General features: G+C 38.1%; 1 protein-coding gene and 1 long non-coding RNA gene across 6 annotated transcripts; both read right to left on the bottom strand.

Annotated features, from left to right (window-relative positions):
• Window positions 1-220: 220 nt before the first annotated feature.
• Window positions 221-14,605, bottom strand: csf3r (colony stimulating factor 3 receptor). 5 transcript variants are annotated; one of them, XM_011485637.4, is made up of 17 exons: window positions 14,419-14,568; window positions 11,895-11,996; window positions 10,921-10,997; window positions 10,516-10,809; window positions 7,922-8,054; window positions 6,935-7,095; window positions 5,587-5,750; window positions 5,302-5,452; window positions 4,968-5,050; window positions 4,652-4,856; window positions 4,351-4,539; window positions 2,982-3,083; window positions 2,605-2,751; window positions 2,370-2,510; window positions 2,202-2,283; window positions 2,044-2,125; window positions 221-1,097 (listed from the first exon to the last, which is right to left on the bottom strand). In XM_011485637.4, the coding sequence occupies exons 3-17, from the start codon at window positions 10,982-10,984 to the stop codon at window positions 618-620; spliced, it is 2,478 nt and encodes an 825-aa protein (XP_011483939.2). In that variant the 5' UTR covers window positions 10,985-10,997; window positions 11,895-11,996; window positions 14,419-14,568; the 3' UTR covers window positions 221-617. The 5 variants fall into 5 exon arrangements, with proteins under 5 accessions (XP_011483939.2, XP_011483940.2, XP_011483937.2 ...); XM_011485638.4 differs by having other exon boundaries at window positions 10,921-10,994; window positions 14,419-14,531; XM_011485635.4 differs by lacking the exon at window positions 11,895-11,996 and having other exon boundaries at window positions 14,419-14,605.
• A 5,089-nt stretch (window positions 14,606-19,694) lies between these two features.
• LOC101172275 (uncharacterized) lies at window positions 19,695-20,923 on the bottom strand. The gene is made up of 3 exons (XR_013648072.1): window positions 20,789-20,923; window positions 20,646-20,704; window positions 19,695-20,564 (listed from the first exon to the last, which is right to left on the bottom strand). It is a non-coding gene; the product is annotated as an uncharacterized LOC101172275 (long non-coding RNA).
• Between the last annotated feature and the right edge of the window lie 1,999 nt (window positions 20,924-22,922).

The following is a 22,922-nucleotide window of genomic DNA, read 5'->3' as shown; positions in this document are numbered from 1 at the left end:
GCTGAGGCAGTTCAGTGTGTGTTTAATATGGTCGGGAACAATAAATGAACTACAGTAGCCTACTGTTAATGTGATGCTTAAATATGCAGTGCAGAAATAATAAATACGCAATATCAAGTTCAAATCAATGTTGTACTTTATGCTGTTCTACAACATAATTGAGCAAAAGGTTTGAAAATATTCATGTTTACCTTTAACATTATGAGCCCAGAAAACAACATTTTACATATTTCCTTTTATTTTGCAAAAATTGACAGCAAATCTTAAAACTGTGAAAACAAAAGTACAACAACAAAAAAAAATCATTAGAAACATTTCTATATGTATTTTCACAAGGTCAAACATTTTTTATTCATTAAAGAAATCAGCAACATGTCACAGCTGGTGTGTCAGATTGAAATGGCACCTCTTTTATTTTAAAGAAAACAGCAGTCAAAATTAATCCCATTTGAATCAACTTCTTTCAATTAAAGATACATTTTGAACAATCCTTAAAATTCCTTAATATCAAATGATTGTAACTTCAACAGAATTCCCTTATCGTATACAAATGTGACATTGTGGTTATCCAATTACTTTTGTAAAATCATCATTTTTCAAGCATGAGCAAAAGAGCTTCAGTCACTCTCATTATCATACATGGATAATGCGCTAAGAAATGGAAAGTCATCCCAGGCAATGGCAGGATCGTCTACAGTTTCAGGTATGTAATCCTGGAATTGTCCAAAGAAACACTGCTCAGATTTGACCCCAGATACCACATTCTGATAGCACTGTGGACTAAAAGATTCTTCTCTTTCGAGGAGGGGCTGCGTAGACTCAGAGCGCAGATATGCAGGGGGTTCTTCTGGAGCTGGACTGTTGCAGGGAGCGCTGAATATCACAGTAGCATAGGGAACAGAGCTGCTGTTTGAAGCTGTGTATTCAGGGATAAGCGGGGAACCACAAAGGGACTCTCCTAAATCACTGGTGTCCTCCGTACTGTTGAACCAAAGATCATCCTCCTCTTTGCTCAGCTTAGTGGTGAGATCCAGAAAGCTTAGATGAGATAAGTATTTCGGATTTGGCTCGTCATTGTTCCACGAGCCACGAGTGTACTGAAAAAAACAAAATAAAAGAAAAAGCATATGCTTATGATCTTTACGGTAAAATGTATGTGTTTCTCATGGAAACACCCTTTTTTTCTCCTTTTTTATGAGTTTTAGCATCATCTCAGAACCCGGTCAGTCTGCTGAACCAATATTTTTCATGGAAGGAACAACCTCGATTTCAGCTGCGTGCTTGTCCAGAGATGTCTCTCTCTTAGGAGTCAAAAGAAAATGGCAAATATTTAAATTGGAAATTCAGAATAACCAGAAATGCCCAACAGCAAGTACACCTGAATTCATTCAAATCGAAAAGAATATTTTTAAATAAACCATTAAAAACCAAGAAACTTGGCACCAAAATGTTAATTTGCAAAAAAGAATTTATCAAACCTTCCATCCATCAATGTTAAAGACTGTAAATGTTGGATTGCAATTGTTGCTGAACAAATGATTACATTTCAAGAATTAAACAATTCTTTGAAATAGTCCCAGGCACATTTGGACATCAATCATTAAAATGTATGTTTTTTGGTCGTCTGGTTTTTATTTTACTTTATCAGTATTGTTGAAAAATGTTATGTGTCTTAAATAATGCATAAGTGAATCAGTAAAGGTTCAATTCTTCAAAAAATCAAAACAATATTTTTAACATATTGAACTGTCAATAACTATAACATAAAAAATTTCACTTTTAACTTTTTTAAGATATACTAACATTTTTTAAAAGTCCCTTATAGGTTTGGCTTTCACCTTCTTTAGATAAGTTGCTTTTTTCCCTTTGATTTTAACCATCATGGATGTTTTTGTCTGAACTATCCCCTAAAATATAGCTTATTCATCAATTAGAATAGGTAAATTAAGAAGTGTGAACAATAAACGATAGTAAGATACGTCTTATTTTTGGGCGATCCTAATTTTGAGAGTTTTCATTTAACAGGTTTTCAATATTTCACACCTGGGTTGATTCTGGCGGCCATCTCTTAATGCTGCTGTTAGCTGGATCTGGAACATCTGGCCAAAGTCGAACCTTTATTCTGCTGGAAAAGAAAAAATATGACAACTATGGACATGGTTTTCAGCTTTCAGGTTAAAGTAGAGTAAGGATCCTCTTACCTTTTTTGTATGGAGAAAAATGCTAAGAAAGCGATGATGATGATCAATAAAACTCCTACTCCAGATCCGGTTATCATCATATCTGAGAAGAAAAAAAAAATGTAATTATTAGTTGACAAATGTAAACTAAAAACAGCACACTGTGACAAATAATAATTCAGTACCAACCAAAGTGGTCCGTTTTGAAAGTAATTGTGGAGCCGTTGAGGCTGCCTCCAAATGTGCCAAGCATCATGAAAGCTGTATACAGAGATTCAGGCTTAAGGTTTTTCAGGATAATTTCTGTTGTTTTCGAGTCTGCAGTCTGAACTGGAAAAAAAAAATTAAAAAAAATCGAACATTAAAAGAGCCTCAGGTATGAGAAAAACATTTTACGACAGAAAAATACAGGTGGAAAAAGTACCCTTAAGAGCTTCTTTCTCCCCCCAGTAGAAGATTGTGTAGTGCTGGATAAATCCATTCTGTTGATCTAAAGGGATTTTTTCCCAAGTAAGCTCAACGGAGGACATCCAAGTGTTTTTAATTTTTATTTCCGGAACTGTGGATGGAGCTTTAAAAAAGAAAAGAAAAAAACCCATCAGAAAATGTCAGAAAACAACGCAGCTGAGCTCCATAACCCAGTAAACATCATCTATTTCTCTCCACAAGGGGGCAATACTCCATCAAAAATGCCTCATTGTCTAAGCACCTCCACCCTTTCTCTCTTCTTTTTAAACAACAGCAAGAGAACAATTTCACCTCTACTTGTTCTTTTAAATCCTCATGTCTTTGGCGGCTTACCCTTTTGCCTCAAGTAGGCCATAACAGAGTGTGAAAGACCGATCCCATGCTTATAACGTGGATATACAGAGATGCGATAGGGCTTGTAGGGCTCAAAGTTGCCTATTGATGAGAAAAAAGAGATTAGAGTGGATCATTGCTCATCGGCTAAACACACGCAGACAGACTGAATGGGAAGAAGTTGATCTTGCACTTTTATGAAAAAGCCTTTTTAAAAGACAAAGCTATGCGTGTACACTATGAATTACATGGCTGGTGAACACTAGATTTACTAGAAAGAGGCAGCCATTTTGAAATTTGTCATAACTTGGTTAAGAAACTTTGGATTCATAGCACTCTGACTTTTTCTAACATTGTTTTATCATAAAATAAGAGATCTGAGTATTACCACCTTGGATGACCATGGCAGTCAAATCAACTCCACACTTTTTAATGTCGAGGATTTGACTATTTGCTACATCTTTTTCCTGCTCTATTGTCTTGACAAGTGAAAAAAAAGAGCATTACAGAGGTTGCCATGAATTGGCAGCAGGAGCTTCATTCATTAAAATTCCATGAATTTAAACTAATTAGAATATAATGTTTTGGTAACAGAGGAAGACTCAATTCTTAGTATCCTGATGTGTTTTTTCCTATTCTCCAAAATATCCTTAAGCTACGGACACATTGGGTATGTGATGTGCTTTCAAGAAAACGTGCGGGTTCTTGTAAGCCCATGGTGCTCACACTGGGCAAGCAAGGAGGGGCTTCTTCTTCTTTTTCCACCGTTTTCTAGCGAGTGTCCACCACCAACAGTTGAAGGAGGCTTGGTGGCTTGACATGTCAAAGCAGAGCAAATCTCGAATATCTTGTTCCATGTTTTTCCTTTCACAGCTCTACTCCGAGATGTGAAAGACTTGATGTCATAGCATTCTGGCCAGGCACAAACAACACAATTAATAATTTCTCCTCTATGATCTATGTTCAAATGGTTGGCATTTTCATGAGTTAAAAGGGACGCCATCCATACTTCACTAGCAAATCTGGGTCCCCTGGTTTACTTTTCAACGCTCATTCAATGGTTGCTCATTTTACGTACAGCCCGAAAACTGTCGTAGGAACCTGCGTGGTTATGCTGCAAGAGTTTTTAAAGTGGATGCCAAAAACGTTCATACATGTTCATTTGCATAGACTTTTCACTGGAAGTGGTCGCTTAAACACACGTTGCAGAGGGCGGTGTGAATGTAGCTTAAGATCTTTTCAGTATGATCCAAAGTATATACCAATAATGTCCTGGTGGTTAAAATGACCAAAGTCATTCAAGTAGTTGTGGAATTCCAGCAGAGCGAGTGTTAAAAAAGTAGTAAGTACATTAATGGCATGTCCATACCTGCTAAAATAAGTTTAGTTTGGTTTTTGTCCACTTTTTCAAAATGGACATGGGAGAGATTTTCCTTTAACATCGGTCTCCATTCCACCACAAAACCAGTGAGATCTGTCGAGACCAAATGTGTCCAGTGGACCAGAAATGACTGGTTATCTAAAGGAACAGCTGTGACATCTTGTATTGTAGTTTGATCTACAGACAAAGACAGAAACATTTTTTTTTTCAAACTTTAAATAAAACCTTTTTTTTCCTTTCAAAATCAGTTTCTAAACTGCACCAAACTTAGGCCTTAGAGTTCAGTTACCTTGAGGTGGGTAAATGTGAATTACTGTCGGAGGGGATTTTCCAGCTCTATTAACAGCAGTCAGATAGACTTTCTTCACTCTCGAAGAGAGCGGGAAAGTGCAGTACTTCCAACTTGTTGAGCACAGAATTCCCAGTTGTGGTTTATGAGACCTTGAGATAATGTATGAGATATTTTGTCCATTTGCATTAAATTGTTTTGATGGCTAAATGGTGAAGGAATAAGAGGGAGAAATTATTTGAAAGTAGGTCTTGTAGATTCCATCGGACACTGAAGTTGCATCATTTTCTGGTGTGTTGGGACATAGTGTGCATACCTTCCAGAACAAACTTATGTTTAGTTGAGTGGGTTTGCGATACCAGGATACGTTTGCCAATGTATCAAAGCGTCCAGTGGGGGCTGAAAAGCAAAGCAAAGGATGATGGCACGTCAAAGGCAACATTTATTTTCCATTTGAAAAGAGGGGCCATTAAATAAAGAAAAGGTTTATAGATTGTCATCTTGAGCGTGTGCCAATACTCCACACAAAAGGACGTTCAGAGCAGGACATTTGCATGCTTGCAAGAAAGATAGTTTGAAAGAAAAAAGGCGAAAAAATAGAAGATGTTGGAAGAGCTGATTGTGTCATTCTGAATTGATCTGAAGGCTACCTGACTCCAAAGTGACTCCAGTTTGGCTGCTGCTCCACTCACTCCAGGGACCTTTCTTGACCCTGACTCTGATTTGGACCCAGTACTGAGTCCCATGAAGGAGGGAGCGAAGGGTCACCACATCACAATTTTTGGTCTTATTGCAGTCAATCTGACACAAAACACAAAAATGCAACTTAAAGTTCAAGCAGATGAGCTTCATGTGAGCCCAAAAACTTCAATTGTGTTTTTTCAAACTCTTTATTTGAGGTTTTCTTTGAAATTCTGTGAACTCTTGGAACTCACCTGTTTGATGGGCAAATTGCTGCTGTCTGCTGCCTTAACTAAGACTTCCAGATTTAGACTTCGGATGTGTATCCAACTGTTTTGAATCAGAATCCACTTCAGCTGCAGACAGCCAGGTTTTTTACATACCGTGATCCACTCGATTTTTGGTGGGTCAAGCTTGGCTAACAAAAAAAATAAAAATAAAAATATTAGGGCTATCAGGACGTTCTTGGATTATTTTCATTTTTTTCGACAAAGGGAAATTTTTAGATCTAAAGCTTTTATTTTTTTGCAAAGCAAGGCTTTGATTAAAAAAGGAAAGTGTTTCTTGATAACAGCCAAGAGAATCAGTACTGCACCACTGAAGTCGTTTTAAATCTTCTTCAAAAATATCAATGCTTTGGTGGGATTATAAAGGTTTACCTCCTCCCATTTCTTTTGTTGTAACTTATTAGAATCCAATTAACAAAATTCATATTTATTGGATGAATTTACTGCATGTATACGTAAAAAATGTGTATTTATGATTAAATGTACATATTATGGAATCACATACATGTGTGTGTGGATGTATGTATAGAGATGTATGTACATGTACATGTGTGTATTAATACATGTTTTTCTTCTTCTTTTTCTATTTTTCAATCAATTCATTCAATTGTCCTAACTACATGTGACATATCTGTTATATTTATTCTGTCTTCTTTTTTTGTTTTGTTTTCTTGCAATTCCAATCAACAAGAAATACAGTGATCACTTTTTGTCAAACTAATAGAGGTTTTTTCATCAGAAGATATCACAAGTAAATCCATAATCTAAATGGTTCAACATAAATCCTCACAAAATACATTTTTACCAGTAAACTGCTTGATTTCTATTTTTTCAATAAAGGATTTTTTCTTTGTTAAGCTTAAGTCTAACTCCCACAAATATATATAATAATTCACAAAGATAACTAGATTATTTTAGATAACCTTTTGTTAGTATATTTTAAAATGTATGTCATTCATCTATTGAGAACTATCCATAGATTATAGCCTCTTCCTTCTAAGAAGTGTGACTTGGGTCGATGGAGCCAAGCTAGGCCATGCTAGGCAGGGTGTATTCCCAACAACCAGGGCCACATTCAGAGATCCACAACCACATGCTCACACTTACTTCTACGATGGCAATTTAGAGCCATCAAAAAGCCTATAAAACATGTTTTTGTACTGCTGGAGGAAATTGGAGCACCCTGAGGAAACCAACACTCACACCGGCAGAACATAAAAACTCCTCTCTGAAAGGACCCAGCTGGGAATTGAACCAATAACTATTTGGCAGTGAGGCACTGCTGCTTACCACTAAACCAGACCACATTTCTTACCTGAACTGACTGGTTCCAAAGTGATGGCAGTTGAAATTGCCTGACCAAGTTCATTCACAGCCTTCACGTATATGTTCATGTCAGAGAAGAGACTCAGGTCAGAGCGGGGGATTGTATAGCGGTGCACTCCTGCAGGAGCTTCATAAGTGTAGTTTGATTCCCTGAAATGATAAAATTATACCACGGAAATTAAATTGGACTTTACTCAGCCTTTACCAAAAATTTTGTAAATGACACATAAAGGAAGATATTTTCTGAACTTCACATAAATGGACACATTATTCTTTAATTTCTCAGATTTTTCATTTAACTATTTAGTCAGTTGCTCAGCTGCTTACTACACCGTTCTGTTCTTGTTTTTAATTCTTTCATGAAAATAAATGATCAAAACTGATCAAAGTGGAAAAGTTTCTGAATCTTGAATTGCGTTTGTATGTAGAACAGCATGATCCATTTTGCTCAAAAGAAAACTGGGGGAGTTTTTATTTTTTGGTCAAACTATGAAGCCTCTTGTTGACATATGAGAAGACATTAAGAATTGCATGTCCTGGGAAAAAATTGCTACCAATCCTGCAAAGAAATGTCTTCACTATTTTCAATGAAATATTGATAAAACAGGCACTGCAGGAGATTAGGTATAATTGTGTAAATGAAAAAGCTGCTTCATTTAGGAAAAAATAACAGCAGGGGAAAAAAAATCATCATCAATACTTTCAGAAAAGCTCCTCAGGGAGTGTCAAAATCTGTACAAGCATGTCAAAATAAAACCTGTCGTGCTTCAATGAGGGTGTATATCATGTCAATCACTGATTATTTTTGTAAACTTAACAGACAATCTATAGGTTACTATGTACATATTAGGCAAATAAGAGGAATAGGACTACTATTAATTACAGTAACATTTCACGACCTTCCCAGGTTCTGTAAAAGGATCGAGATTTTTTCCTATCACAACTGTCTCGGTGTGAATTTTGTTTTTTGTCAGACCTTGTTTTACTATGGAGAGAGTAAGATGTGTGAAGATACGTCTGCAGCTCCCCAGGATCCCAGCTGCAGGTCAGAGAGATGGGTCTGGTAAGGTTTGCCTGACAACTAAGATTTTGTGGCACTTCTGGTGGATCTACGGATAAAGAGAACAAACAAAAACATAATAAATGCATGAATGGAGGATTGATGAGGATGTGAAAGTGTGATTTATTAACTTTAATTTTTACATCAGCATTTGTTTTAAAGGTGTTCACTTCAAAAGATGGGATAATAGGACATTTTCAAACTCATTCTGAAATAACCACAGATAAAGAGCGAATGATTGACTGATGATCTGGTCCAAAGACACATCTTTGGATTTAGGTGTCAATATATAAAATAACTTGTCTGCATCCCAATGTGGTGGAAAAGGAAGAGATTCCCTTAGACTACTTTCACACAAAAGCGTGTTTCTGGCTTCCACGTTCCAAAATCTTCACGCACACACATTTTTAAGACCATTATCGGGGTCTGTGTGCACAAACACGCTGCCGTTGATTGCGTGTTGAAAGTACCAGGTTTAACTTCAACTAATCAGGGACTTGGTAGTGATGGATGGATGGCACCCTTCAATTTGCAGAAGTGCTAAGTATTTGAAATGGATCATGGAGGAGAAATTGATACAGTGGTGGGGAAAGTTGTTGGTACACCTCAGTTAAAAAAAGAAGGTCCACAATGCTGACTGAAATGACTTGAAGCGCTCAAAAGTAACAATAAATTAAAATTGATTGAAAATCACATAATCAAAATCAGCCATTACTTTTGAGTTGTTTATTAACAGAATTATTTAAAAAAAAACTAATGAAATAGGGCTGGACAAAAATGATGGTACCCATAACTTAATATTTTGTTGCACAACCTTTTGTGGCAATCACTGCAATGAAACAGTTTCTGTATTTGTCAATGAGCCTTCTGCACCTGTCCACAGGTATTTTGGCCCACTCCTCATGAGCAAACTGCTCCAGCTGTCTCAGGTTTGACGGGTGTCTTCTCCAAATGGCAGGTTTCAGCTCCTTCCACAGATGTTCAATGGTATTCAGATCTGGGCTCATAGAAGGCCACTTCAGAATATTCCAACGCTTTTCTCTCAGCCATTCTTGGGTGTTTTTGGCTGTGTGTTTTGGATCGTTGTCCTGTTGGAAGACCCATGACCTGCGACTGAGACCAAGCTTTCTGACACTAGGCAGCACATTTCTATCCAGAATGCCTTGATCATCTTGAGATTTCATTTTACCTTGCACAGCTTCAAGACACCCTGTGCCAGATGCAGCAAAGCAGCCCCAAAACAGAACTGAGCCTCCTCCATGTTTAACAGTAGGGACAGTGTTCTTTTGGTTGTATGCTTCATTTTTGAGTATACGAACATAGAGCTGATGTGTCTTACCAAAAAGCTCCAGTTTTGTCTCATCTATCCAAAGGACATTTTCCCAGAAGCTTGGTGGCTTGTCAAGATGCATTTTTTGCAAATTCCAGTCTTGCTTTTTCATAATTTCCTTTCAACAGTGTTGTCCTCATTGGTCATCTTCCATGAAGTCCACTCTGGCTCAAACAACGACGAATGGTGTGATCTGACACTGATGTACCTTGATCTAGGAGTTCACCTGTAACCCTTGTGCTATCCTAGGCACTTTAACATTGGGAGTTGGGTCATCTAGACCCACTAGACAATGCTCTGAACCTTTTTTCTTCAGTGCTTTGTGATCTTCACTGGTGTCCATGGATTACATGAAATCTTTCCACCTTTATCCACCTTTGTTATGGTAGGAAGAACACGTCAAAGTCAGGGTGGGGTCATCTAAGATAGCACAAGGTTTAATGTCTTTGGAGGTTATCCTGGCCTCTTTGGATACAGTTCGAACTATCGGTCTCCTCAATTTGTCATCAATTTTCCTCTTCTGGCCACGTCCAGGGAGGTTGGCTACTGTCCCGTGGATCTCAAACTTCTGAATAACATGTGCCACTGTCGTCACAGGAACTTCAAGCTGCTTAGAGATGGTTTTCTAGCCTTTACCTTTACGATGTTTGTCTATAATTTTGTTTCTAATGTCCTGGGACAATTCTCTCCTTCACTTTCTGTTGTCCATGTTCAGTGTGGTAAACACCTTTTTACCAAACAGCAACATGACTATTTGTCTCCTTTTAAATAGGCAGACTGAATGATTATGGGTTTGAAAACAGCTGTGATGTGAATAGCTGTGAATAGTTCTCAGTCTTTTATGGAGGAACCATCATTTTTGTCCAGCCCTGTTTCATTAGTTTGTTTTTTAAAATAATTCTGTTAATCAAAAACACAAAAGTGATGGCTGATTTTGATATTTTTATTTTCAATAAATTTTAATTTATTCTCACTTTTGAACGTTTCAAGTCATTTCAGTGAGCATTGTGGACTTTCTTTCTTTAACTGAGGGGTACCAACAATTTTGTCCACCACTGTATCTGTATATTTTAAGTGTGCAGATATTTTACCACTACTGTTACACACTAAAGGGTTGCATTTGCTGGAAAAACACATAAAAACATCTGATTGAACAAATGAAAAGAGGATTCTTTCTCACATCCAGCATGGATCTGCACTCCTCCCACAATCTGGTCAAAGTTTTTGATGTAGCACGTGAGAACGGCCTTCGTGTGATTAAAGCTTGAAATGGCAACTGTGGACTTCGTCTCATTCTTGTTGAACTCAGTACTGCCAGGAATAACTTCACTGTCAAGAAGCCATTCAAGTTGAACAGCCTGTCCCAAGAAAAGAGGGCAACCCTTGTCGACGACACAGGTGGCATTGACTGGTGACCCTAGGGGTACCACAGGGCTTGACGACTGGACATCTGCACAGCGATTCAAGTTGTCACCTTAAAACAGAAAGCTGCATTAAATGTGCACTCCTTCATGGGTTCAAACTTCTAAAAGCTAGCGTTTTTCCTAGAGTTAAGAATATATATCTTTCTGAGAGGAACACTTACCATTCCAAGCTCCGTTTACCAGCGCCACCAGCATGGCAATCAGTAGCATCCATGTAACTATCATTGTGGCAAATCTACTAAAAGACCACACAGATATTTAACAGACTATCAATATACATCAAATTATAAAGCATTTTTAGTCCTTTGATAATCTCGCGATGCTGCTAAAACTTCTGTGATAATCTGCCAAATAAAAACCTGTGATGTTTACTAGGGCATAGTTTCTGCAGAGCGGCAGTAGTTCATTAGAAATTTGCCTCTGAGTTGTGGTTGGACTGTTGGTGCAGAACAACCCCAACCTCCCTTACCGTCACCCATAACTAAGCTATCTAATTACACACTCTCCCACTGTCCTACAGTCCCTCACACCCCTAACCTAACATTATCGGGGAAACAAAAACGGAGGGCAATATTGAAGCTAACCTGCCGTACAGTTTTGAGCCAGATGCAAACTCGGACAAAGACAACAAAAACGTACATGGATCTGTCTGCAAGTGGATCAGAATGGAGCTGAACAGGGGGCTTCAGGCTCGCCCAGTGTATTTTCTCTATAAACACTTTTCTAATGGTATTTTTTCATCTGCTCCTGATTTACAAGGATGTAAACAAAAAATAAATTTAGTTATGCAATTTAAAGCTCAATTTTCTTTACAGATGTAACTCCATCATCAGAAAAATGGCACAAGAACAGCTTAAATATACCAAAAACTCAATTTTCGGAACTGGATCTTTATGACATACATTTACAAAAGATGCTCTTATTTTTACCATTATGTTGTTGAAACAATGTGACTCATAGTGTAAAGCTGTTAAAAGCTACGGCAATTCAAATATAAATGACCTGTATTGGGAACCATTATTCAATCATTTTAGTATCCCTTGGTAAAAATACACTTTCTGAATATGAGGTCTATTCAAGAATAACATGATTGGGGAAAGCACATTCAGTTTTGGGGGCTACTTCAAATACTCACCATTACACAAGAAGGGAATGACGAATTTCACCTAAATGCTTTGCTGGCTCATAAAGCCCTGGCAACAAGAGCCAGACATGTTTTCACAGCATTCCTGCATCTCTGCATAAACATGAAGATGAAACCACGTCAAACTATGTCGCAACGTTACCCTATGGCTAACCAATCAAAAGTAAACAAAAAAAAGAAGAAAGAAGTAATACACATAAAAAAAAAAAAAAACTGAAGTTATTTCATTTAAAAGATCAAACAATAAATTATAGACTTACTGCAAATCAAATTTAGGGTAGCAAAGAAGCAGTTCTGTTGGAGATCTGGACAAAAGTTAAACCTACAAGATTACAATTCTCTGATGTCTCAATCTGAGGTCAGATTGAGTCATGGAAACTAAATGTAACCTAACTTAGTATGTCCAAAAGAAAATGTCCAGAAAAATGGACATAAATTGAATAAATCAAAAATACTTAGTGAATCTACATTAATAAATAAATGTTATGTTTTTATTGGTACAGAAATTCAACATTTTTGTTAAATTCTCTCTTGGGCTATCATTTTTGTGTCATTCTTAAAATACAGTAAAAAAGAAATTGTGCTATGACGAAAAAAAACACTTAAATTCTGAATTTGACCAATTAAGTTCTCCTAGAGACAAATTTGGTTTTGTCTCTTAAAGACCCCCTCTGCAGAAAATTGTGATTTTGTTGCATTTAACATGTTCTTGTAACATTTTTCTCACGATATAAAGAAAGTTAGGCTTAAAGTAGCCTTTCTGAGTCTTTCCTTGTTCAATTCCTTGTGAATAGGAGCAGTTAGAAAACACCAACAGAATGTCTTAGAAAACAACAGTTTGTTTTCAATTTTGGCTAAAAACAGCATAAACATAATTAAAAGACCACTACGAACGCTTTTAAAATAGCTCAAAACATGATCAGAGTGGGACTTTGAAAATCAAAAGTCCTGTTTAACGCGTTTGCATGGAAAGGAGTTCCAATAAATAACCACAGACCTAAGATTTCTGCTAAGATTTGACAAGATCCTTTCTTGTTTTAACAATTTTGTGACATTTTAACTGAATTTAGATGGCAGGAAAACAAGCAGAACAGTTCAGATATGAAACCATTGTAATCAGAAAAACCTTAAACATAATAAGTCCTTAAAAACTACTCATATCCCAATACAGTAAAACTAATGGTTTCGTATTACTATCATCCATAATTAATAGTCTTTAAACATTAAATGCATCACTATTGAATGCCATAATGCTTTCATGTATTACTTCATATGAAAGTTAGTCACATTCAATGCAAAAACAATTTCAGTGAGTAATCCTTTGTATAAATGATGAGCCAGGGAACTAAGCCACAGCGTTGAGAAACTTCCTGACTTCTTGTAACATACACACAAAGTGTCCTTGTATGCTTTTACTAAAGAACCAAAGGACCTCTCTCAAAATGTGTGAACCGATTGTTTATTTTTATTATAATTTTTATCCTTCCTTCTATGTGCTTCAATTCCAGAACAAGATTTTAGAGCAGAGTCCCAAAAAACTGAACAACTTCTCAAACGGAGACGATTTCACTTGGAATTCACATCAATTGCCATTTTTCAGTTTTCTCCCAGTTTTGTGACCTCTGCCTGCAATGTTAACAGCCAGCACATCTTCTGCATTAAAAAAAGTGTTTCTTTAGCATTTCTTATTGTTATTTACTCTTTAAAGCTTTGACTGATAATTACTGATGGCCTGTAGCTGTGACCAAAAGCAACGGAGCAAGAGAAAGAAGCAATCCAGTTGTAAAGCCTATCGATAAAAGTGTCGGGCAATCATGTTCCCAGCTCGTGAATGTAAAACTATTTTCTGGAAAAGAGCACATATTTTTTTCTGCAAGTTGTGTCACTGTTTGTGAGGAAACATGTTTTTCCTGTTGCTGTTGGGGGTAACAGAACACCCACTTTCAGGATTTGGCAATATCCTTCACACAAGTGAAAGACTCAATGCAAGTTCCTCTTCTTAAACAAACTTCTCACAACAGGTACTTTGCTTTGAGAAGAAAAAAATGACACAAAGGTTTGGATGTTGTCACTTGATAACAGAGCAGTCCTGTCAAGTCAGATTAACAGATTTTTAGTGTCAGCACTTACCGGTAAACAAACTCCTAAAAACAACAAGAAACTCATAAGCCATCTGTTTCACATCCTCTTTTTACTCTATTGGAGAACACCAGTGTGTTTTCCAGACCACAGCACTCACATTTTACTCCAAAGGTGACATGCTGGAGAAGCAGTCAAAAAAAAAAAAAAAAACTGTCCAAGACTATAAGTTAATATAATATGCATTCATCAACAGAAAATAGGATCAACATCATAAGTTGACAACACAGTGACCAGAAAATCCGATGAGATATCCAGCATGCCAGACTCTCTCATCAAACACATTTGCCAACTGGGCAGAGATGCTTAAATCAAAACAGTGAAAGACTGCATGAAAGTTGATACAAAAGAGCAGAGAGAGGCTTGCTCTACTCACCATGCAGCAGCAGATGCAGGAGCAAACAGTGTTCACCAGCTCTGATGAGGCTGTGTGACTCAACTGTTGACTGTTGGACGTACGTGTGGCTTGGTTAGCCAAGCTGCTTCTGCAGCAGCAACATCCTTGTTTCTGAATTCATGAAACTTCACTCTATTCCAGGAAGAAACATATGACTGATGGGGCCCTGTAATGGGAAGTAAAAGTGGAATGTTTTTCACCCAGAAGAGACGAGTGGTTCAACTCATCAAGTTTAATTAGATTGATTAGAATTCACTTTAAGCAATTAAATATCTGTTTTTAGGAGATTTGACTCTGCAAATAGTCTAGAATACAGGCAATTTTCTCATTGACTCAATTCTTTTTCCAAAAGGTGCTAATATGACCATCAAAAGCTCTCCAATATGAGTAAAGGGAGCATTGCAGCAAAAAGAAATGCGATCGTTTCGGCTCAGGATGACCCGTCTGCGCTGGGAGTGACCCCTGAATAGGCAGATGTGCTTAGCTGCTTTGAAATGCAGTTATCTTCCTTTCTCACAACGTGTAAGCCTATGTCAGCACAATAATAGAGCAAGAGCTTAAATGGGATTGTAAGCCGCGCCTTGACCCCTCAAGGGCACTTGAAACTATCAAGTTTATTAGCTTATTAAATCGTAAAATGATTTTGTGGATGCGGCTTCATTTGAGACAGGGAGGACAGAGTACCATCGAGTTAACCCACTCAACTTCTCATCTAATGGCTGAATCTCTGCCTGGTCACTCAGCTGCCCTCAAAATCATAATGACGGCTAACGGTAAATAAAGGGGCCACTGAGAGGGGATTTAAAAGCAAACAGCGGTGAGTTCTTAAACAAGAGTCAATGAGAAAAAAAAAAAAGCCTGAGCTGATCCTAATTAAAAACACATTAATGGACTACCATGAGTTGATTTATTTTTGCTTGATCTTATTTCCTAATCAGCAATGATGAAAAAAAGTGTTCTCCGTCCACTGAGCATTACATGCAACGTTTCAGTGAGCAATAAAATTAGCTGGAGACCCCAAAGCTAAACTGATCTGATGAAGCAGATTTGATTAGGTTTTTTTTGCACTGTACTTAATAAAAAGTCCGTCTCCCCCTTCAGATTCCCCCTCACATTAACAGTGTGGCCAACCCCAAATGAGTCATTATGGTGTCAATTATCCAATTTGGAAATTCGCATGAATTTGCAGCTTGATGATTGGAAATCTGCTTGATTAATGCTTCTAAATTGACCCTTAGGTGTTAATGCGAGAGTGTGGCGACCTGTTTAGGGTGTACCCAATATTTGCCCAACAGCAGCTGGGTCGACTCCAGCAACCCCATGACCTCGAAAAGGGATTCAGTGGGTTCTGAAAATCAAAATCAGGTTTTCCTTTTAAAACTCACAACATATGTCTTACTCACAACTTGTTGATAAATTGCCTGTCTGTTATTCAATTTCATAAATTATTTATTTTTCAGAAGTCGACGATTAACCAAAAAAATTTAAATCTTTGAAAACATGCATCAGACTGAAAAAAAATGCAAGAAAGCACAAAGGAAATGTTTGCATCTGCAAGACAACGTTAGATTTTCATTTTTTGAAATAAAATGAAATTCAAACCTTTTCTTTTGGTTCTGAACTTGTGCTTTTAGTCAACACTGACATTCTCATACTTAAGTTGGTAAAAAAAAATTTAAGAGAAAAGACGGGTTTGTGTTGTTTCCAGTCAACTTCTCCTTCAGCGGTCCATGAAAATCAGAGATAAGTGAAAGCAGCATTTTAAAAGCAAAGTACTATAAAAAAAATGGCTGTGTTGTCACAGTACAGAAACACATTGAAGTTCCCTTGTTTTTAGCATTGATGATCTTCCACACCCATCCAAGACAAACAAATGAGCAAAAACACCAATGTCAACAACAGTCTTCTGGAGTGTCTAGATTAGAGATTAAAAAAAACTGTATTATCAAATAATTGGACTCAGGTCAGCCGATTGGGTAACCAGTAGACAAAATGTGTCGATTTTGCAATTGTTTACATTTACAATAGAAAAAGTGCTTTTGCAGCCTGATTTTAAAACATTTCCACCCATATGGCTAGCTTTTGTATTCATGACAACATACTATACTTTTTATTTCTGACTACACTGAGGTCACTACCATTATCTCAACTGCAGTGTAGCTCCAGACCCCCAGTTAAAGTACCACAACAGAAGGCTTCTATAAAAAGATGACGCACACTGAATATTCTCAGAAACACTTTACAGCTTTTGAAAAGTTTCCCTAAATTTTTTTGTACAAACTGAAGAAAGACCATTTTAATTTAATCCATCTAAAAGCTGACTGATCAATATGTGGAATAATTTAGTGTGAATAATGTTTTTGACAGGTTTCAATCCCAACGTGTCATCAAATCTGATGAAACCAAATAATGTTTTTTTTAAGAATGTACAATACAAAATATTTGTATGCTTATATCTAAATTCATTCATGACTGCAAAACTGAAAATGTATTAACTGGAAGTTCTTCATTTGAAGCGGTGTACACACTGAGTTTTTGTGAAATTGGGCTACCAGACAGCAATTTAAAAAAAAAAAAAAAACAGAAGCCAAATGTGACTGAGAAGATGTACAGGATTGTATAACAAATTATTGAAATTTATTTTTTTGGAAAAGAAAAATCAAATAAAAATGTACCAGAAAAAATAAATTAAATACTGACTAAAAAGAACAGAAGCTTTAGATTGTGAATGTAAGGAAATGTCTAAAAAACAAACTACAGCTCTCAGAATGCGTTCTCCAGAAACACAAGTCAGAATGTTGTCCCTCAACAGGATTTAGGCTACGTTCACACTGCAGGGCTTAATGCTCAATTCGGATTTTTTGAAAAAATCCGAATTGTTTGCTAGACCGTTCACATTTCCAAGTAAATCCGAACTTTTGTGATCTCCAGTGTGACCGTGACACGACCCAAACGAGACCCGCATGCGCAGAAGCCAGAAGAATACTCAACGGTGAACGACGTCACTCGTTTGCGGAGCCAACGTTAACAATGGATGTCAACAACAGTGTTGTCAAAAGCGGAGCTCTTTTTGTAATATTAAATTTATTTTCACAAAGGAGCAGCACAATTACAATCTTCTCATTTTAAGAAGGCATTGGAGTCGGGATCGTCTGTACCCACTGTAGTGGAAGAGGAATGTGTATGTGCTGGGGCCGCGCGCCCGCGTGTGTGCAAGCGCGTGCCGCGATAGAGAATAGGGGGGGGCAGTGTGGGCGCGCATTCATGTTGTGTGTTACGGAGGACGGTAATAAAAGAAGGTTTCCCCCAAAATAAATGCTATGGACTCTTTATTAACCCGTTCTGGAGAATCTAAGGATCAGAACAGGGAGGAGGAGGAGGATCGACTCGGGTCCCCCGCGCTTGAGCACGGTCAAAGGGGAGAAAGAAAAAAAAGTTATCGCGGTAAAGGTTCAACACCACGCTCTGCCATTTATCTGGAATTTTTTTCAAAAACCGCCCAGTTGCGATCAGAGCCCTGGAGTTTGGCCTGAAAAGAGCGATCAGCCCAAATATTAATCCAATCGGTGACCTCTCTTCCCTTCTACTGACTGATCTCAGCAGCATCGTCCACCATGGTTGATGTTTACGTTCTCGTTCCCGCCTACTTCAACGCAAAATGATGACGTTTGTTGCGTGTCGATGACGTACAGTTCGGAATCAAGTCGCCTGGCCGGTCAGACGGCGGTCGCAATTGAAAAGATCGGCTACAATTCGGAATCAGGCCGGCAAACCCACGGGGCCTGGGTCGCATTTGAAAAGATCGGATCTGTGTCATTCAGACTGTCATGAAAAGATCGGAATTGGGCCGCTTAGGGGCAAAAAATTCGGAATTGGGTCGTTTCAGCCTGCAGTGTGAACGTAGCCTTTGATCATACAAGATCATGTCTGAGAACTACATGTTGCGTTTTATTTAGAAAATTAAGGTGATTTAGACTTCCTTTTAATGTTCTCCTTTGCCCAAACCTTTAAATGTAAATTGATAGTTTTGCTGCAACAGTGAAACAATACACAACCATGAAATGGTTCTGAAATTGTGCGTAACCACATTCACTGATTTGCATTTACTGCTGCTAACACTGATCAGGGCTGTGACACATCTGCACACTGCATCCATGTAAGCATGGTTATAAAAAAACTAAAACAGACGATTTAAGGATTTAACAGTCTCTCAAACATGACTATTCTCTAGATAATGACACTAATGACTTTCAAATTATTTGGAAGTTTATTGCTTATGGTTGCCGGAATTCGTGTTCAATGTTCCAACATTCGAGTTAGTTCTCCAAAAGTGAAGCAACCCCTTGTGCTTAACTGCTGTGTGCCGCACCGAGTGTTTGTGAAAGAAAGAACGTCTGATAAGCTCAGACTCGCGTGCTTCTTCTGCTCCTTACATGCACCCAGTCCACCCCTATCTGGTACCTGTCACAGGCGAGCTGCAAAATGGAATTGACTATTGATTTCCCCCTTACCACAGGTCAGTTGAGCTGGCAAGCTACAGAAGGATCCCCGAGAGCCATGAGTGGGACAACATGAGTATTGAAAACTTGAAGGAAACCCGCATTACAAAAATCGTGGTCATAGTTGGGCTGCTGTTATTTGCACGCATTTGTGCAACCAGCGCTAAAACAGAAGCTTGGCCACATGGAATATGAGGCCAAGATGCTCATTGCCTGCATGCATTTTAACCAACTTATCCTAAAGTGTGAATAATCACTTCCTTCTTGTTAGGCATCATTTTCGGAGCTTTAGTAAAGGGCAAAAGTCAGTATTGCATAATAGGGTATATTTTTTCTCCCCTCTGGGGGAAAAAAAAAAAAAAAAAAAAAAAAAAAAAAAGGGGAGATGCCCTGGTTGAAAGACATTAACTGGATACAGTTAGAGTCGGCCTAGTTAAACTTTGGTCAGCATGCATTTTTAAATAGTATTAAAACTGAGCTGAGGACAGTGTTCACAGGAAATCAGAAATCCGATTGAATTAAAAATTATACAGTGAAAAATTGAGCTTAGTCACTGCTACAATCCACAAGAGCTTCTAGGGCACACAAAACTGACCCGTCGACACATTACAATAATCCAGTTCGAGTTTGTTAGAGGGGCCCTCTGCCTAGAAACCATTTATACCAACTTCCCCAATCTGGAAGAACCAGCAGATGGCACTGTAGCAACATCCAAACTGCAAGAAATGGACATGATAGGACAAAGTAAAACCATGGTAGAAACATCTGAGTTTTATTTGCACTACAAATGGCAGCCCTGTCAGAATTACAACTGAGGAAGCAGTAAATTACATTAACTTACATAACCATTTTTTCATGATCCAAGCAAAGCCTTTTAGGTCAATTGACAAACATGGCAGCTGTAGGCTTGCAGACAGGTTAACTACATTCTCTTAACATGAGCTTTACCTTGAACAAATGGCAGAGAGTGGAAACCTCTGTACAGTTGCTGAGCAGGAACTTTGAGAATCTGCCAAGCGTCTGGATAATGTCTGAGCTTTTTGAAGTGACGAAATCCTCGAGGTTCGACAACCTCACTTTCAAAGCCAGCATCAGCAAAACCACTTTGGTCAACTGCATGTTCTGCACTTCGGGGTTGGGTCAGTCCACCCAGAGACGTGTCATATCTAATTGGGCCAACTTCATCAACAGCAAGAGGCTGGTTGCTGTAGACATGCGTGTGCGGCTGGCTAAAACCTCGAGGAGCCCAAAACGGCAGCTCAGGCTGGCCAAAGGAAGAGCTGTGCGCTGGTGGGGCAACATGCTTGACCTCCCTAAAATGTGACCCAGGGTAGTCAGATAGCGTGGCTTTAGGAAAGTCGAGCATGTGGTCAGGGGTGTAGTCATGGGTGTAGTCACTTGGGACTTGTGGATACATCCCATGGCTCAAATAGGACCCACTAGAGCTTCTAGGGTAAATGTCCATGGAAGACCTTCCTCCTGGCACACTTTGTTGGTAGAAAGCCCAGTTAGGCTCAGCTGCAGGCACTTCATAGTTGAAACTTCTGGGGTACATCATTTGAGCTCCAGAAAGATCAGGGGCTCCATGCAGTCCAGGATACTCCAAACCCAAGGCAGCTGCACGGGCTACAACAAAAACAATTAATCAAACTCCACTTTTTTTAAATACTGAAATAAAAAATAAAAAAAGTGAGACACTACACACACCTGCTGCAGTTTTAGAACAGTAAGCTCCACCAGCTGATGCAGACTGGAGCACAGCAACACTGGAGTGGGACAAAAAAAAACAAATTGTAATAAAATGTTCAAATATATTTGTAAATAAAAATCAACCTTATGTTTTATAATACCTAAGAAAGACCAGCAGCGCCACAAACATGTCTGCAGTTATGCCAACTTCAAGACATTAAAGTTCTGCAAATCCCATCTTCCTTTTAAATTTTTTTCCAACCAAGAGCTTGATTTACTAATTAGATACAGCTGGTTGCCATGGAGACCTAGTCCAACCACTGAATCAGTCAGCCACTGGCAAATTGATTCATTACTAAAAATGAGTCAAATACGTGCAAAGAGCAGCATTTAACAAAATAAGATATTTTCTAATTTCAGTGAGGAGAGTTTTATCTTTAAGGGTGGTAGCGGCTGCTTTTATAGAAATCAGGATTTAAACATGAAACAGATTTGTCAATCTTTTGTCCAAACCATACGGCAAAAGTTTGCAAAGCTTTTGTTAGGAAAGTACTTTGATGTGTAATTTGAATATGATCTATTTTGCATTTCCATAACATCCCTTCAGATCAGGTAACTAATTAAACTTTCCCAAAGGTTTTGACTGGCTTACCATTTTCTAATGATTATCATCACAACTCCTAAATGATCTCATTAAGCTTGACCTCATTCATTTTAAGGTTCAGAAACCACATTGGATTTGTTGAAGCATGCATGCAAAAGGTTGGCTTTCTTTTCATAAACATGCAAGGTGCTTATTTAACTGTGTGTCGGACAACTGAAGTTAAAAATAAACAGGAGGATCCTTCCGGCTTCGGGTGGCAACAATAATGCCGGTGAGGTTGGAGGACGCGTTTAATAGTTCATCCAAACTATTTCTGTTGTGGAGGACAAGCCAAACAGGAGCTTAATTCAATACTGGAGTTCAATTTTCACCTTTACCCAGAACCCATACTTTGGTAACCAATGGGCTAGAGATTTTTTTAAAGTGTTGTGTGGCAAATAATAGAATTCAAACTGCATGTAATGCAAAACCAGAATTGGGGACACAAGCTCTACCTAATAGATCATGTTCTTTCACCCATGCCAAAAAATGTTAGCAACCCTAATCAGCCAGATTTGAGCCATTAACACATTTTCTGCTGAACTATTGTGGACATCTGTAGAATGCATTGAAGCAGATGGACACCTTTGAACAGTGCGATGGAGGCAGGTGATAAATTAAAGTCACTTTTAAGGTTTACAACGATTACAACTGTTGTGGATGATGTTAGCTTGCTTGACATGCTTTTTCTGGATGTGGGTGGTGCTTTAAACAATCAGTGGCCCACCTCTCTACCTCACGGCGATGGTGAGATCCTTCAATTTGTTGCCATCACTTCCTCTGGGGCTCATTTGTGATGAGCAGGAAGTCAGTGGAGTCAGACTGTGCTTCCTCCCTCCCTTGACTTGAAAATGAATTCACACACCTCAACATTGTGTTTGGATGCTTAGTTCGACTGAAAGGTGTAATGTTGTTTACTACGATTAAACCTATGATGAAATCACTTACATTGGTTGTTGGAATAATTTTCCAAACTTGATTAAATGAATATCCGAATCAATTAGGCTTGATGTTATATAGTCCTCAGAGGTTTCACATCAAAGCACACAATCCAATTAGAAGTGTTTGCTGTTTAGATTAAAACGCACAGCATTCCACACTTAAACTCAATCCTCATATCAGTAAACAATGTTGCTACGAGTGCCTTTTGCTGAGATTGTGTGTGGGCGTTTGTGCTCACAAGTGCGAGTTAGACGAAGGGGGAACATATGCAGAGCATGTCATCTTCCATGTAGTTTGCTGTTGCACTCATTAGCAACCATGACAGAGCCAGCTTTGAATTTCTGAATTTGCTCTCATTTTAATGAGAAAAATAGGAATGGCCTATGAGTGAGAGTTTGTAAGAGAGGTAAGCAAAACCAATTAACGAGAATAATTCGTAAAACAGAAAACAGTATTTGATGGATGTTAATGATAGCTCCTGTCTACAACATACTTGAAACTATAATGAAATCAGGTTTGTATGTGGTGTTGGGTTGCATCACCTTTGCAAGCCTAATCTGTTCTTTAATGCCTTTTATAGTGAAGAAAAAGGTGTCAGTCTGAACAAGTCATACATGTCAAAGACCCACTCCTATGAAAGTTACATTTTTGGCGTTTTTAAAATGCTCTTCCAGTATTTTTCTTATGATGTACATATATAAAGAAAAAAG

Source organism: Oryzias latipes, chromosome 16 (genome assembly GCF_053564925.1).
Source record: "Oryzias latipes strain Hd-rR chromosome 16, Olatipes_Hd-rR_3.1".
Taxonomy (NCBI): domain Eukaryota; kingdom Metazoa; phylum Chordata; class Actinopteri; order Beloniformes; family Adrianichthyidae; genus Oryzias; species Oryzias latipes.
The sequence above is the reverse complement of the archived record's forward strand: the minus strand, read 5'-3'. Positions and strand labels throughout refer to the sequence as shown.

Coding starts and splice junctions, on each gene's coding strand:
- csf3r (XM_011485635.4), bottom strand. CDS start 10,984: ATGATAGTTACATGGATGCTACTGATTGCCATGCTGGTGGCGCTGGTA. Junction 8,055..10,515: donor AGTGCAGATCCATGCTGGAT/GTGAGAAAGAAT, acceptor CTTTATCCGTAG/ATCCACCAGAAGTGCCACAA. Junction 1,098..2,043: donor GGCCGCCAGAATCAACCCAG/GTGTGAAATATT, acceptor TGTTTTTTTCAG/TACACTCGTGGCTCGTGGAA.